General features: G+C 28.4%; 2 protein-coding genes across 2 annotated transcripts; both read left to right on the top strand.

Annotated features, from left to right (window-relative positions):
- The first annotated feature begins 2,617 nt into the window (after positions 1-2,617).
- LOC101506023 (oligopeptide transporter 4-like) lies at positions 2,618-4,058 on the top strand. Its single transcript, XM_004486196.3, has 2 exons — positions 2,618-3,232; positions 3,731-4,058. Exons 1-2 carry the CDS (start codon positions 2,643-2,645, stop codon positions 4,056-4,058), a joined length of 918 nt encoding a protein of 305 aa, XP_004486253.3. The 5' UTR covers positions 2,618-2,642.
- Positions 4,059-8,062: 4,004 nt separating this feature from the next.
- Positions 8,063-13,893, top strand: LOC101500565 (oligopeptide transporter 4-like). The gene is made up of 6 exons (XM_004485567.4): positions 8,063-8,714; positions 9,227-9,324; positions 11,216-11,782; positions 12,099-12,351; positions 12,781-12,963; positions 13,106-13,893. The coding sequence occupies exons 1-6, from the start codon at positions 8,208-8,210 to the stop codon at positions 13,718-13,720; spliced, it is 2,223 nt and encodes a 740-aa protein (XP_004485624.1). The 5' UTR covers positions 8,063-8,207; the 3' UTR covers positions 13,721-13,893.
- Positions 13,894-17,437: the final 3,544 nt, after the last annotated feature.

Raw genomic sequence — 17,437 nt, 5'->3', positions numbered from 1 at the left:
AAAATCGTCTCATTTCTTAATTTTTAAATTGCTCATATCACCGCAAACCAAATACATCAAATAGTCCAAACCAATTCAAAACACCATACCACACATATCCAAAAAGAGGGCACACAAAGAACAAATGATTGACTGTTTCAACTTCCCCACAACTTGCTACATATTGTTGATCTTCCATATAAATGATTCCTCGACGGAACAAATTTTCCTTTGTAGGCAACCTATCTTGAAACAACCTCCACACAAATAGTGATACTTTTGCTTGGGCAAAAGGATGCCACACTAGGTCTTGAAATGGAGGTGTGTTGATACTAGCGACAAACTTCTCCCGTAATACAGAATATGTCTCATTTATCGAATATGATCCTCCTTGCGTATTGTTCCATGACCACTTATCAGATACATTAACTTGCAAATAAACGTTAGCCAATAAAATTTTACATTGCTCCACTAATTCCTCCTCTCACGCAAACAATTGCATCCGCCATCTCCACCCTTGAATACCCTCTCGTCGCAACATCTATATCATCACCTCTATATTTTCCTCTTGTTGCAAAGACAAATGAAATAATCTACTAAATTTCTCACGCAAGACCCCACCAACCAACCATGGATCCTTCCAAAACAAAGTATTACTCCTATTTCCAATAATTTTAGACAATTTTTATCAAACCATTCCTCTTCAATACCAACTCTTCCCGCAAAAATATCCTTCCACCATACAGACCCCCTCGTCTCAATAACAGGTTTCCAAAACACCTTAGGTCGGAGATTATCGCCAATAGGCAACCCCAAATATTTGAATGGGACATATCTCATCTAACAATTAAGAATATATGCCCCAGTTTGAAGCCATGAACTGTTAACATTAACACTTGCCAACATACTTTTATGAAAATTAACCTTTAGGCCAAATTGAAGCTTAAACCACAACTAATTAACCTTGATTGCTCTAATCTTATCCCAACACTTCTCTCCCATGATCAACGTATCACCTGCAAATTGTAATAGAGAGACACGAAACTCATTTGTGCCCACATTAAAACCTTTGAATCGACTGGCTTCCGCATAAGCACTAAAAATAGCATTCAGACCCTCACCCACTATTAGAAACAAGAACGGAGATAAGGGGTCATTTTGTCTCAATCCCATCCGCATAGCAAACTCTTCTGTAAGACTCCCATTCACTACCACATAAACTGACGCTTAACCAACACATTCCAAAATTCATTTATGTCATTTCTCTGGAAAACCCATATTTGTCATCACAAGCTCTAGGTAATCCCACTCAATTGAGTCATATGCCTTCTCGAAGTCCATATTGAACAAAATTAACTTTTTTTTTTGCCTCATCGACCACTTCATTTGCAATTAAAATTCCGTTCAAAATTTGTCTGCCTTTAACAAACGTTGATTGAGATTCAGCTATTAAAGAACCAATCATCTGACTCAATCTATTCGCCAACACTTTTGACAAAACTTTATACATATCTCCCACTAATGAAATGGGTCTAAAATTATATAAGACTTGTGGATTGTCTTTTTTGGGAATTAAAACTATGAATGAGCAATTTGATCCTTTTACCAACCTTCCATTAGCATGAAAATCACATAGAAATCTCATAAAGTCACCTTTTACGTTCTCCCAAAACTCTTTCACAAACCCAAAATGTACCTCATCCGAACCTGGACTTTTGTAGTTGTCACAATCACACACCGTCTGTTTGACTTCCTCTTCGCTAAATCCAGCTAATAGTGTTTCAGCTTGCATTAGCGAGAGATAATTAAATTGCATGTTTTCCAAAACCATTAATTTATTTATTTTTCATTTGACTTTGATTGTGACCTATGGCAACCCTTGTATGGAAGTTTAGGAGTTAGTAAGAGGGAGGACAGTCTAGTAGCCCTTATATGTTTTGTAAGATATTATCAAGGAAAGTGAAACTAACAACAACATCATAATTTCATGGATTAGGCTCTGCTTTAAAGAATAAGGTGTTTCTTCTCCTACCTTCAATGTTTTCAAATACACAAATACTCGTTTGAATTGGTCAATCTAGTCATGTAAAATGCATCTCCTGATTAACCAATTTACATAAACAAATCATCTGTTGATAATATATGTACAAACATAATCATTCATATGTGGTTACAATATCTACGAATGATTTTCCTGTGGAAAAAAGGGATCCAACAAGGCAAAACATGTGAATGATTAGTTGCTAATACATCATTTCATAATATTGATAAAGAAAGTAAAACATCCTTTTGTTCCTTAAAAGTGTAAGGGTCGGCAACATTAATCCTAAAACAAGTAAATGCATTAAAAAGTAAAAACTAAACTAAAATCAATTTGGTCCTTAAGTTACATCCAATAATATTAACAAATTTACTTATATGGCAAGTTAAATCCCGCATAACGTGCCACATAGGATAGGTGCTAATGTGGCTTATTACTAGTTAGAATTCCTCTTTTTCTGCTAAATTCCTCTCTTCTAAGCAATGCATCATTTGCATATGACAGTTACTTGAATATACATCTCATGTCAGTGGTGACTACTGACTACAATAAAATATTTCACATGAAACCACATTATATATATTGATGTATGTATTTTTTTGAACAATATATATACTTACACATGCAAAAATTGTTGGTATGCAGGGCTTTGCATGAGAAAGATGATGGCCACAGAATATCACGGGCAAAGTTTTTCTTCATAGCACTAGTATGTAGCTTTTCATGGTATGTGATACCTGGATACTTCTTCACAACACTCACAAGCATATCATGGGTCTGTTGGGTATTCTCCAAATCAGTCACAGCTCAACAACTAGGCTCAGGAATGAAAGGCCTTGGAATTGGAGCATTGACACTTGATTGGTCTGCTGTGGCATCATTCTTGTTCAGTCCTCTTATCTCACCATTCTTTGCAATTGTCAATGTTTTTGTGGGCTATGCAATAATAGTCTATGCTGTAACTCCCATCGCATATTGGGGCCTAGATACTTACAATGCAAAAAGATTTCCAATTTTTTCCTCTCACTTGTTCACTTCCCAAGGTCAAAAATACAACATTTCTGCTATTGTTAATGACAAGTTTGAGCTAGATTTTGCAAAGTATAGAGAACAAGGTAGAATTCATCTAAGTGTGTTTTTCTCTCTCACTTATGGCTTTGGATTTGCCACTATAGCATCCACCCTTACGCATGTTGGCTGCTTTTATGGAAGGTAATAATGCTTTCAAAATTATTTAGAACTTTCTTACTGTATATAGTTTAATAGGATGACTAGACATGTAATTTTCTTGAGATTATAAATTCGGGATCAAACATATGCCGTAGTATGTTCTCAATTCCATATGGCTTTTGCTGATAAAAGATTGATGTAAGTTATATGATTTTAAGCTACTTTGTTGTAGCACATTGTACAAATTAATGAATATACGACATTTAAAAATAGTTCTCAGAATTCTAGACAATTCACTCATATAGAGAAACTTTATAGATGGAAAACTTATATCAAAAGAAGCAATTAAGATTTTTTTTTTCTTTCACACAACTCTCTTATGAATTAAGAGTTCTTGTGCAATATTTTAAGATGTTTACACCATGACATAGTTGAACATGAGGAACTAACTAACTTTACTTTGCAGCTTTTACTTTTATTGAGCTATAAGCAGTGACATTCAAAAAATTACTATATTTTGATGTATAACTAAATATGCAGGGAGATTATGGAGCGTTATCGTGCTTCTTCCAAGGGTAAAGAAGATATTCACACAAAATTGATGAAAAGATACAAAGATATACCTTCTTGGTGGTTTTCTGCTTTGCTGGTTGGGTCCCTTGCTGCTTCTCTAGCACTATGCATCTTTCTCAATGACCAAATTCAGATGCCTTGGTGGGGACTTCTCTTTGCAGGAGTTTTAGCTTTTGAATTTACTCTCCCTATTAGCATTATAACAGCCACCACAAATCAGGTTAAGATCTTGAAATATGCTTGTCATAAGAGCTTTTATTTATTGTTTCAAAGGCTAACCATTCAAAAAGGTTAAGCTATTAGATTAACCATTTTGGATAAACAGGTCAATTAAGCATTTATAACATAAACAAGTTATGCAATACTATAAAAAAAGAAGTGTTTATGATACTATAATTATTCTGATTAACAACTTTTTTTAATTTGTCCATGTGGACATTATTATAGGATAAATTATACGGTACTATGAAAAATAGAGTATAAATCGGTACTATCAACATTCTAACAAATAATTTTACAAATAATTTTCTCTAATTTGTTCTCGTAGGCGTTACTATAGTATTTATTAAAGTTAACTAAATTAAGAGTTTTGGCATTTTAATTATCTATTCAAATTTGACAATAGTAATTAAATAAATTATTACCATTGAAATTAAAATTTTAGTTTTAATTATAATCATATCAAAAATCGTCATTTCAAAATAGACCTAAAAGATAAAAGATAAAAAACTGAAATGTTACTGAAATTAAGATAAGAGATCGCGGAAACAATGATATATAATTATTACTATATTTGTTTTTATATATAAGATCTTATTTGTAAAAAAAAAATTGTTTCTTTATAGAAGACTATCTTTATATTATAAGAAGTAAGAATTAGTTTTTAATACAAATACTCCCAATTACATGCCAATAATTAAAAGACCGACTATTTTTATCTCTTAATAATTAAAGAATAGTTTTAGAAAAAAAAATACATCATTGATAAATTGTATGTAAAAACAATTTTTTTTAATAATTTTTATACATTAATTAAAGAAATCATATATGTCACAACAAAAAGTAGTATAGATTTTTTATATGTAAACTATCATTTTAGTCTTTAAAAGTATATAACGTTATTATTTTAATTATTAAGTCAACAAAAAATACAAATTAATTATTAAATTATAAAAATAATTTCTAAAATATAACTTAATTATTATCATAAAATTCATTAAAAACATAATTTATTATTAAAATAATTCACAAAAGTGAAACTAACTAACATTTAAATGATGAGTATTAATTTAATTATTTTATTGAAGCGGCTATAAAAAAAACAATGTCTTCTACTTTTGGACATTAAAATAGTAGATCCTTCGATTTATTTATTTATTTAATATTTGATTCTCATTTAGAAGAGAACGGTATCGAGCTAGCTCATGGAAATACTAGATGCGGTATGCGCGTGCCTTACCAATGAGGCCATGAGTCATAATATGCGTCATTTGACATATTTTTCCACCCCATATCTTACTGCAATTTTTGTGTTTAGACATATCTTATATATCTTTCCATGCTACGTGTGTATTAGTATTGTGAATTTTTTATTAATATTTTATATATTAAAAAATTTAATACATAAGTAATATATTATTTAATTATTGATAATATTCAAATATATTAATTTTTTAATGTCCTCATATTCTTTTTTCATAACATCTATTTTCACGTCTTTTCACAGGAAATAAGAACTTCTTCATGCCATTTAAGATGCTTGGAATTTTTGTGGAAAAAGATGCTTCGATTAACATAACTACAATCAAGTCCAAATTCATTTTGGTAAAAAGTCTAATTCCTCTGAAAGAAAGTCTTATACTCATAGACTATTACTACTGCAAAATTTCTATAAGATTTTACCGTTCTATCTTTTAGTTAATTTATTCTAATAGAATACACAGCATAAAATTGTATCTTATTTATTTAATAATATTTACATAAAATAAATATCTATCATTATTAGTTAGTTAAAAAAATAATTTCATTGATAAATTAGTTTAAAATAAAATATATATTTTATTAGTAGTATATCTTTTAAATACTATATACTGTAAGATTATCAATAATATAATAATAATTAATTAAAAAATAATTAATTATCACAGTTGTTCCAATTGAGATTATACTTTAAGAATGTGCTTGATGGATAAAATAATAGATAAAATAAAAGACAAGATAATAATAAATTATCATATTATGTCGAATAAAATATTTAATGAATCAAAAAGATATGATAAGTTAAGTTAGAATTATATCCTATCATATATTTTTAATTGAAATTTATATCCATAATATGAGTTGGGTTAGAAATCAACAAGATATGGTAAGAATAATAATTTATTCAACTATTCTTATAAAATATAATTTAACATATTAAATTGAAATATAATAAAATATAAAAACAATTTATAAAATATAGTCTAATCAAATATAAATATAAAAATAATTAATAAATTTTGATATTAAACTTAAAAATGAAATATTAGTAACTAATTTAAAAAATGTTTATAGTTTTATCACAAGGAAAATTTTGTCTTTTTATATAATTTAATAAATTACTATTCAAAATTATAAAAATATAAAAATTAATTAAAAATTTAAAATAAAATATAACTTGTTTACAAAAGTATTTTTTCTATTTACATATAATATAATATATATATATATATATATCATATATTTATTTTTATTCTAATAAATAAAATTGAATTACTTAATTATTTAATAATTCTTTTAATATTTATTATTAATTTATAATATTTAAAATATAATAAATTAATTTTTTAAACATTATATATAATTATTTACAAATAATAATATTTAAATATAATAAATATGTATTATATTATAATAAATATATATAAAATATATAATAAAATAAAATAAAATATTATTATACTATTAATTATTATATGTGTATAAAACAGAATATAATAATATTTATTATATTACTATTTTATCGTATATTTATCCCATCCTCTTAGACAAACCTTCTTTTCAGTACTTCTATTAATGCGTCATAACTGTTGTCACTCTGAGCTACACTTTCGACACAGATAAAAAACAATATTGGAATGTACGGATATTATATTAAAAAAAAAGAATGAAGTGGATATAGTTGTAGTAATAATAATAATAAATACATAGTGGTCCATTCTTTCTAAGGATAGGAGACCACCATGTGCATTCTCAAAAGGCGTCGCACCATGAATCGTGCATTTACATGCGAAGCAAGATTCTTCGTTGGATAATTATTAATAAAAAAACTACTTTATGGATATTAAAAAATACGGTCAAATACAATTAATTTTTAGATTTTATAAAAAATACAAATTAAATTTATTAATTTTAATAATAAATATTTAATTATCAATATGAAATAGTATATGAAATCAAATTAAATGAGAAAAGATAAACAAACTATCAAATCAAAACTTAACAAATACAGCTACCTAGGTGCTTTGGGATCATTCATCCATTGCAGTAAATTTTCAAAACATCATCTATTTGTTTGATTTCTTAAAAAAAACAACAACTTTGTTTTAAAAAGTTGATGATTTTTTAAGAGAAGTATACTTTATCTTATAGAAAAAGAAAAACACTTTGCATTAAATTTGTGTATATTTTTTTCTCTATAATCACATATTATAAGTTGAAAAATGTTTAGTAGACTAAACACTTCATGGATATATAAACATTCAGAAATAAAAAAATAAAAGAGAACAATACAATAAATATGATATTTTGCTAATATGATATAAATAAATATACAAATTAAAAAGATGTTAAATAAATATATAAAATAATAAGAGCGTACATTATATGTAACTTTAAATTTCTTTTGAAAAAAAATCGTAACATTGACTATATAGTATTTAAACACTTTGGCCATTCACATTAATTTATTATGCTTGGCAACTGTCTATACCAATAATTGATTAAGAGATTCAGATCCCACAATAATGAATCTAGGAAGGAGTATCTAGTGTAGCAAGAGAACGGAGAAAGCTTACCAACCGGCGGAGATTAAGAAGTCAACAATACAAAATTCTTCATAATAATTTACGACAAAATAGACTTTATCCGAGTAAATTAATTTTATGATCGATATTTAAAATTATCACTCTTAGAATATGTCGTTATTTAATTTTTATAACAGTTTAAAACAACAAACACTATAATTAATTATTAATCAATGTAAAATAATTTTATATACCGAGAATGAACACTGTTGGTCATTAATAATATATAAATAAATCCCTTTATTATCTCGAAATCCAATGTAAGATAAAGATAAACACAAACAATACAGCTTACACTTCAATTAAATTCTTCAAAACCTTCACCTAAACAAATCCACCACCATTCTCTTGTTATCTTTCTCTCTCCAAATCTCAACAACATGAACAATTTAGACACAGAGAAAGTAACCGCCATAGAAGAAGACGAAGAAGAAGAAGAAGAAGTATCACCTGTTGAAGAAGTTCGTTTAACCGTAACCAACAAAGATGATCCGAGCCAACCCGTATGGACATTCCGTATGTGGTTCTTAGGACTGATTTCATGTTCACTCTTATCATTCCTCAATCAATTCTTCGCTTACCGAACAGAGCCACTCATCATTACTCTCATAGCCGTTCAGGTTTCAACGCTTCCTATCGGACACTTCATGGCGACGGTTTTACCCTCTACAAAATTTGGAATACCCGGGTTCGGGTCGAAAATGTTTTCGTTTAACCCGGGTCCGTTTAACATGAAGGAACACGTGCTTATTACTATTTTTGCTAATGCTGGAAGCGCATTTGGATCGGGTTCGCCATATGCTGTTGGTATTGTTAATATTATCAAAGCGTTTTATGGCCGTTCGATCTCTTTTCATGCTGCTTGGCTTCTCATTATTACCACTCAGGTTTGTAACGTCTCTTCTCTTCACACACTTGCCAAAAAATACAATCATTATCTTCTTTTCTTTCCTTTAATTTTTTACTGGAAATTATTAAAGCAGGTACAAATACAATTATTATGTCATAAAAAATATAAATACATTTTCAAAAATGTCATTTATAGAAAATTATTTTATGAAAATAAAAAAGTCATTGAAAATAAAAATTATATTTTAGGATAGACATTATTAATATTTTTGGATGACATATGGATCTAGGTAGTTAAATTCTAACTTGATAAATATTATTATTGTTTGGTCGAATATTATGTCTCGTTTTTAGTTATAATTATATTACTACTATCATTATAAATATTAATTATTGCTTAGATATTTGGGTATACTATATTTTATTCAATTGGGAGCTACTGCTTTGCCTTGCCTGTATATGCCGGCTGCTCGTAATGCGAACAAATCGTGATGCAAATGGAATATATTTTATTGGGACAGCGATGTAAATGGCATTCTGTAATTCTTAGGTTTTAGGTTACGGGTGGGCTGGATTGCTCCGGAAGTACGTAGTGGAACCAGCCCATATGTGGTGGCCCAGCACCCTCGTCCAAGTTTCACTTTTCCGGTATGTAAACATTATTTTTTCTGCGAATATATATATCTTTTAATTTTTTTAATTGGATCGAAAATTAATATTTTATATCTTTTGTTAGTAAGATTAAGCATTATTGAGTTGGGCCATATATATATCTTTTGTCATTAATTTCCACCCATACTTCTCTTGTTTTGGGTAAAAAACGGAAGGATTATATTTCAATTCCTTTTAAAAAATTCACCCTTACCTGTTCTTACTTGTCTTGCGTCATGCTATTCGTAATATATAACAATACTGTTTTTAAAATAGTAACAAAATATTCGGAAAAGAAAATAACAAAATACATACTAGAGTAGATGATATTTCTATAATCGTGATGCATTCATCAATATAATGGCAAAAATAATTAAAACTTTCTTATATCTACAAATGTTTTACCTCTTCATATAATATTATTATACCATTCAAAGCTTGCAAAGCATCATTAATATGAATGAAATTCAAGAGAGAAAGAAATAACAATTAGGTATAGTAATTGTGAATTCACTCAAATGTTTAATTTATTCCATGGACGTGTAAGTTTATCTTATCTATACTCTACTAGTATATAACAATATCGTTTAATTGGTACCACTTGATCTAGCAAGTAATAAGTGTAGTGTGTGAGTGTGTAAACTTTGAAGTATCATTTGATTTCCAGTGATTAAAATAACAATAACAATAGCATTATTGAGTTGACAATAGAGATAATCATGCATCAACTATGAATAGAAATCCATAAAATTAATCAATTGAAATAGCGGAATCAATTTCATTAACTTCCTCGTATGGAGGCATACATTGAGGAGAGTGACATGCATATAGATATATATCCAATTAATTAATGCAAGAACATTGAGTTGGGCCATATGCTTATCAGACTTCCACACAGTTGACTTCAATACTAGCAATTAGCCAATACGTTGATGTCAAACATTCCAGCTTGTTTTCATACTGCAAAAATCTGTGGTCCATAAGGTAGCGTCCAAATTATAGGCTTGATCTGCAAGTGGAAACAGTTTAATGGCTCAGTCCATACTAAGAAGCTTCTTACTGCATGTCACCCATGAGCCTTTTTTCATATATAGTATTAAATTTGAACTCTTTCACCTAAAACCGTCCATTATAAAGGACCTTTTTATTAGTAAGATATTTTAGTTTATTTATTTTTCATTTGACTTTGATTGTGACATGCTATACATATGGCAACCCTTATATATATGGAAGTATAGGAGTTAGGAGGGAGGACAGTCTAGTAGCCCTTATAAATTTGATAAGATCAAATGTCATGGATTATACTACACTCTTTAAACTAAATAATATCAAATGTTGGATAAATAAATTAATACTTTGATATTATTTGTATATACATAATCATTCATAGTTGGTTATAATATCTATATAGATATTGATTTATCTCTGAAAAAAAAGATGCGATAAGGTAAAACAATTGCTAAAACATCATTTCATAATATTGAAAAAGAGAGTAAAATATTTTTTGTTCCTTAAAAGTGTAAGGGTCGGTAAAATTAGTCATAAAATAAGTAAATGCATTAAAAAGTAAGTAAAAACTAATCTAAAATTAATTTGATCCTTAAGTTATGTCTAGTAACATTAACAAATTAACTTATATGGCCCGTTAAATACCACATAACGTGCCACATAGGATAAGATGCTTATGTGGCTTATTACTAGTTAGCATTTTCGCTTTTGTGCTAAATTCACATAATTTCTTATTGACAGTTACTTGAATATACATCTCATTTCATAACAGAGGTGACAACAATAAAATATTTCACATGAAACCACATTATATATATTGATGAATGTATTTTTTTGAACAATATATATACTTACACATGCAAAAATTGTTGGTATGCAGGGCTTTGCATGAGAAAGATGATGGCCACAGAATATCACGGGCAAAGTTTTTCTTCATAGCACTAGTATGTAGCTTTTCATGGTATGTGATACCTGGATACTTCTTCACAACACTCACAAGCATATCATGGGTCTGTTGGGTATTCTCCAAATCAGTCACAGCTCAACAACTAGGCTCAGGAATGAAAGGCCTTGGAATTGGAGCATTGACACTTGATTGGTCTGCTGTGGCATCATTCTTGTTCAGTCCTCTTATCTCACCATTCTTTGCAATTGTCAATGTTTTTGTGGGCTATGCAATAATAGTCTATGCTGTAACTCCCATCGCATATTGGGGCCTAGATACTTACAATGCAAAAAGATTTCCAATTTTTTCCTCTCACTTGTTCACTTCCCAAGGTCAAAAATACAACATTTCTGCTATTGTTAATGACAAGTTTGAGCTAGATTTTGCAAAGTACAGAGAACAAGGTAGAATTCATCTAAGTGTGTTTTTCTCTCTCACTTATGGCTTTGGATTTGCCACTATAGCATCCACCCTTACGCATGTTGGCTGCTTTTATGGAAGGTAATAATGCTTTCAAAATTATTTAGAAAATATGTTTAATTTCTTACTATGTATAATTTATGTTTAAATATTGTTTTTAGTCCGTGTAAAAAATATTCTTTTGTTTTTAATCTCCGCGAATATACAATTTTTTGCTTTTGCTCATTGTTATTTTATTTTAGTCGCTCCAAAATTTATTTAAATTGAAATTGATTTATGTAATATATAGAATATTTGATTTCAATTCCCCACTGAAATGAATATTATATTTTGATTATGGAGCTATAAGGTATATCATTCAAAAATTGATATATTTTGATGTATAACTAAAATGCAGGGAGATTGTGGAGCGTTATCGGGCTTCTTCTAAGGGTAAAGAAGATATTCACACAAAATTGATGAAAAGATACAAAGACATACCTTCTTGGTGGTTTTATGCGTTGCTGGTTGTAACCCTTCTTGTTTCTCTAGCACTATGCATCTTTCTCAATGACCAAATTCAAATGCCTTGGTGGGGACTTCTCTTTGCAGGAGTTTTAGCTTTTGCATTTACTCTCCCTATCAGCATTATAACTGCCACCACAAACCAGGTTAAGATCTTGAAAATTTTGCTCTCTACCTTGTGCTAAAATTTCATTTTGTTAAAAGAATAGTGACTTTGTCATAAGAGGTCTTACTGTTTCAAAGACTAATTCCAAAAGCTTAAGCTATTTGATTAAGGTCATGTTTGGATACACAGTTCAATTAAGCATTTATAACATTGGTGCTTACGTAGAAACTATTTTTGTGACAAAAGACAAATCAAAGTCAAATTATTTTCATATCATCTATAAGTTGTTTTAATAAGCAAATCTGGAGAGCTAATAAAAAAAGATGAAACAACTTATAGACATATCATAAGTTGTTTTCATAAACTATCTCAAACGTTCTTAAAAATGTTTAAACAGAAAATGCTATGTAATATTAGTTGGATAGTCCACTTGTGGTTTTAAACAAAAATTGCTATGCTCTGTCTACAGACACCTGGGTTGAATATCATCACCGAGTATGTCTTTGGTTTGATTTACCCTGGAAGACCAATAGCAAATGTATGCTTCAAAACCTATGGTTACATTAGCATGGCACAAGCAGTCTCATTCCTTAGTGATTTCAAGCTAGGACACTACATGAAAATCCCTCCAAGATCAATGTTCTTAGTTCAGGTACATTATGATTCCACTCCTCTTCCAACAATTTTATTTTTTGTACAGTTCAAATGCAAGCAAACATATTGTTATTTGTCAACTGATATCAAATTTGTTTCTATACTTTTCTGATGAGTTCAATTTGTTCATGCATGTACAGTTCATAGGTACAATTCTTGCCGGAACCATCAACATCGGAGTAGCATGGTGGTTGCTGAACTCTATTGAGAATATATGTCATGATGATCTCCTTCCACCAGGTAGTCCATGGACATGTCCAGGCGACCGCGTATTCTTCGATGCATCGGTTATTTGGGGTTTGGTAGGACCAAAAAGGATCTTTGGTTCAAAAGGAAACTACAGTGCAATGAATTGGTTTTTCCTTGGAGGTGCAATAGGACCTATAATTGTTTGGTTATTCCATAGAGCATTTCCCAAACAATCATGGATTCCCCTAATTAACCTTCCAGTTCTACTTGGAGCAACTGCTATGATGCCACCAGCAACACCATTGAACTACAATGCATGGATTTTAGTTGGAACAATTTTCAACTTCTTTGTATTCCGTTACAGAAAGAAATGGTGGCAGAGGTACAACTATGTTCTATCAGCAGCACTTGATACTGGGGTTGCTTTTATGACTGTTTTGCTTTACTTTTCATTGGGTTTGGAAAACAGAAGTATTAGTTGGTGGGGAAATGATGGCGAACATTGTCCACTTGCATCTTGTCCAACTGCAGAAGGCATAGTGGTTGATGGTTGCCCATCAAACTAGTGATTCTATTCCATTTTAATTAATGGTTTCATTACTTACAATTAATAGTACCACGAATGAAAAAAACATGTATTAAGAAATGCAAAATGTAATGCATAAAAACTATGTAAATAGTTAGTGTTATATGGTTTTATTGTACTTATTGATGTGCTTTCTTATTGGGGGTATAATGATATTAAGTTGTTGTAATCATCTTATTTCAATAAAGAAGACAAGGGAGAATAGAAACGATTGTGTTCAAGTGAATCCTCACTGCAAGTTTGGGCCTTTGGTTTAGGTTTTGCTAGACATGGAAAAGGCCTTTTCTACTCATCACATTTGGTAACATTTATTAGGATGCTATATGATGGAGTAAACCACAGAAGATCCTTCATTTGACCAAGCGAGGAGAAATTCGTATTAGCTAGAGTTGCATGCAAACATGCACAAGTGAAGGGTACTACTTCGTTTTTACTCCCTTCTAGCTAGATAACTTTTTTGTCAAGCCACAAATTTCTAGAAACAAAGAGGTACACAGAAAGGGAATCGAACAAATAATACAAGACTAATAATTAATAGCCATAAAAGTCATCCAAAACCCCCAACAAATCTCATAAGTCCCATGCTGGCTCTTCCCTTGTTTATAAACAAAACCTGGGCAAAACTTTTGGCAAATTCAAAATGTTAGTAAATTCAATTTTTGAAAAATGCACGGCACTTCTTTGAACAAATTTAAATTTTGAGGTAACGTGTTCTGACAAATTATCAAATTGAGTTTACACGAATTATAAAAGAATTCATTTTTTAAAATTTTTGAAATAAATTTTTAATAAAAATCTCGTTTTCTAATTTTATTTTAATTGAAATAGGAATAAAATGTCATACTTGTTCCAACAAACTTGTATGAAAATGAATTTTACTTTTTAAAAATTATTGAGATGAATGATTAATTTAAGTATTTCATATAATTTGTTGGGGTAGGATAATTTGGAGTATAAGGGACAATTTTTCTCGTAACTATTGTTAGATAAACAAAGATTAACAACATAAACCGAAAAAAATCATACATAAAATATCAAATATCAATAATTTTTTATAAAGAACAAAGGGCAACACATATTTTTGTTGGTAAAAAAAATGTTTAAAAAGTAACAACTTTTCACGTATTTTATATATTTTTTGCGGTCTCCTTGTAAAATATGTTCAAGTTGCCCACTTGCTTTTTCAGATTCAATGAACAAAGGCTAAGAATGACATTGTATTGTATCGTTACAGTTGTCGTGTCTCAAAAATTGGTTCAAGTTGCACAATTGCTCAGCAAAATTTCCTCTTTCCGACACTTCTTTTTACACTGTTGCACAAATAGACACCGAGTTTGTGTTAAACTAAGCTAGCCATATTGTTAATTGGTCAAACTTTTATATGGGTGTCTTTTTCTTTTTCTTCTATGAATCATTAGTATCAAATTGCACAATTCTTTATAGTATTATTAAAATATTTTAAGTTTTATAAAATATGCTTAAATATAGTTTTAGTCATTTCTCTCTTTTAACTAATATTTATTTTAATAATTTATCTATTTTTTATTTATTTTCATCACTTATCTTTTATAAATGATTTATTTTATTCATTTTTCACAACCAGAAAAAAAGTTGTAGTAACTTCTAGTCACTGAAATTTAATTCAATATTAGGTTTTCACTTGAAAAATCTCTCATTACATACATTTAAATATATATAAACTATTTAAAATAAATGACATTTATCCACTATTTAAAATAAATGACATCTATCCAAGTTCTCAATATTTTCATTTTGTCCTTGTTATATTTGCACACTTAACTTTATAATAGATATAGAATTAAACCTCTAAAGTTCACCACCTTTATCACAACTATTTGAAAGAGTTATGATAAAAATATCTAACATACATTATTTATAAAAGATAAGGATGAAAATGAATTAAAAAAATAAACGATCAAAGCGAATATTCAATAAAAGATAAATAACTAAAAATGTATTTAAGTTTATAATTTTATTATAGATTTAGTAAAACTATTTTAGATATAGTATTTTCTTTTACATTTGTAGTAAAATATTGATAAATATATACTATCATATATCCGTAATTTTTTTGTTGATAAATCGTAAAAATATATAATTAATATACATATATAGATATTAACATATTAAAAACCAAATTTATTTAATATAGCTTTAATTACACTTCTGCTCTCTTTATTTTAATATATTCATAAAAATAGTTCTTCTATTTTAAATTCGAACTTGTTGCTTCTTTTTATGTTTAGATTTGTTGTTGTTTTGATCTCAAAATATAGTTTTTATCCAATGGTGACTTTTAGACTATAAAATTATGGTTTTTTTGTCCTAAAAGTCACAGTTTCTCTACAAATTTATAATTAAAGCTACGGGACACCATTTTTTTAATCTAGAAATCACCAATTGATAGGTTAAAATTTTAGTTTTGGATCAAAACTCCAACAAATGTGCAAAAAGATGGACAAAAATTTGATTTTAAAATAGAAAAACTATTTTCGTGAATGTTGTAAATGGATGAACCAAAAGTGCAATTAAGTATTTAATATAAAACATCTACTTGGTTTATAAATATTTGGCAGATGAAAAATAGTTGACTCATATATGATTTAAACTATAAATTAAAATTACTATATTATATTTTTCTTCATATTTTTATCTAGGATAATTAAGAGACACACTTTAAATGAAATACATATTTCTCTTTTAACTAATTAATTTATGAAATACTACCTTTTACCTAAATATAAATAAAAAACATATGTTTCATGTATAGTTTATGTAGTAAATTGTAATTATTTATATTGTAAGTTTCTTCAAATTTTTATCCCAAAGATAAATAAGATACACACTACTAATAAAATTCATATTCCTCTATTAATAAAATTCACATTCCTTTTTTAACTAATTGATTTATGCAAATCAACTTTTAACATCAGTGACAAATATTTATTTCATGTATAATTTATACTTTATATACATAAGCTATAACTATTATATCATAATGTTCTTCAAATATTTATTTGGAGATAATTAAGACACACGATCATCTGATAAAATACATATTTATCTTTTAATAAGTTGATTTATGATTATTTTTTAAGAAAATATTAATACTTAAGTATATAATTTTCATGTTAATGTCCAATAAAAATGTATTATTTTGTCACTTTTCCATAATCAATTTCAAAATATAGACATAAAAGAGAGGGTATATTTCAAAATATTAAACTCCTTTATTGAATATAAGTGAAAAATTGATTTATAAGTTTACACTGATTATATATTTATTAAACTCGTAAAAATTGAACTCAGTGCTGAAATTTTAAAAGCTAATTTAATATAATATGTTTTATCAAGTGTAATTAACCCAAAAAATTATTCCCTCCTTAGTTCACCACACTCTCACGTAGTCACGTACTGTAATAGTTTAGAATCATAACAACAATACACTCTTTTTAACAATCACCCCTCTTTTTAATACTCACCCCCTATGTTCTTTTGTAGTTGTTTTCTTAAGTCTTTTTATAGATATATAATAATCAATAAACTTTTTTACTTTTTGAATAAAATTATTTATCTTTTTACTATGTTATCATCAATCGTTTATTATTTCATTCAGCATTTTTTTATCTCTGCAATAAATAAATAAATATTATTGATAAAATAATGATTAAGATTA

This window comes from Cicer arietinum, chromosome 1, assembly GCF_000331145.2.
Source record: "Cicer arietinum cultivar CDC Frontier isolate Library 1 chromosome 1, Cicar.CDCFrontier_v2.0, whole genome shotgun sequence".
Classification (NCBI taxonomy): Eukaryota; Viridiplantae; Streptophyta; class Magnoliopsida; order Fabales; family Fabaceae; genus Cicer; species Cicer arietinum.
The sequence above is the reverse complement of the archived record's forward strand: the minus strand, read 5'-3'. Positions and strand labels throughout refer to the sequence as shown.

Bases quoted from the DNA above. Each gene is read 5' to 3' on its own strand.
- LOC101506023 (XM_004486196.3), top strand. From the start codon at position 2,643: ATGCAAAAATTGTTGGTATGCAGGGCTTTGCATGAGAAAGATGATGGC. The intron at 3,233-3,730 runs GTAATAATGCTT...CTAAATATGCAG, and splicing joins GTTGGCTGCTTTTATGGAAG to GGAGATTATGGAGCGTTATC.
- LOC101500565 (XM_004485567.4), top strand. From the start codon at position 8,208: ATGAACAATTTAGACACAGAGAAAGTAACCGCCATAGAAGAAGACGAA. The intron at 9,325-11,215 runs GTATGTAAACAT...GTTGGTATGCAG, and splicing joins GTCCAAGTTTCACTTTTCCG to GGCTTTGCATGAGAAAGATG. The intron at 11,783-12,098 runs GTAATAATGCTT...ACTAAAATGCAG, and splicing joins GTTGGCTGCTTTTATGGAAG to GGAGATTGTGGAGCGTTATC.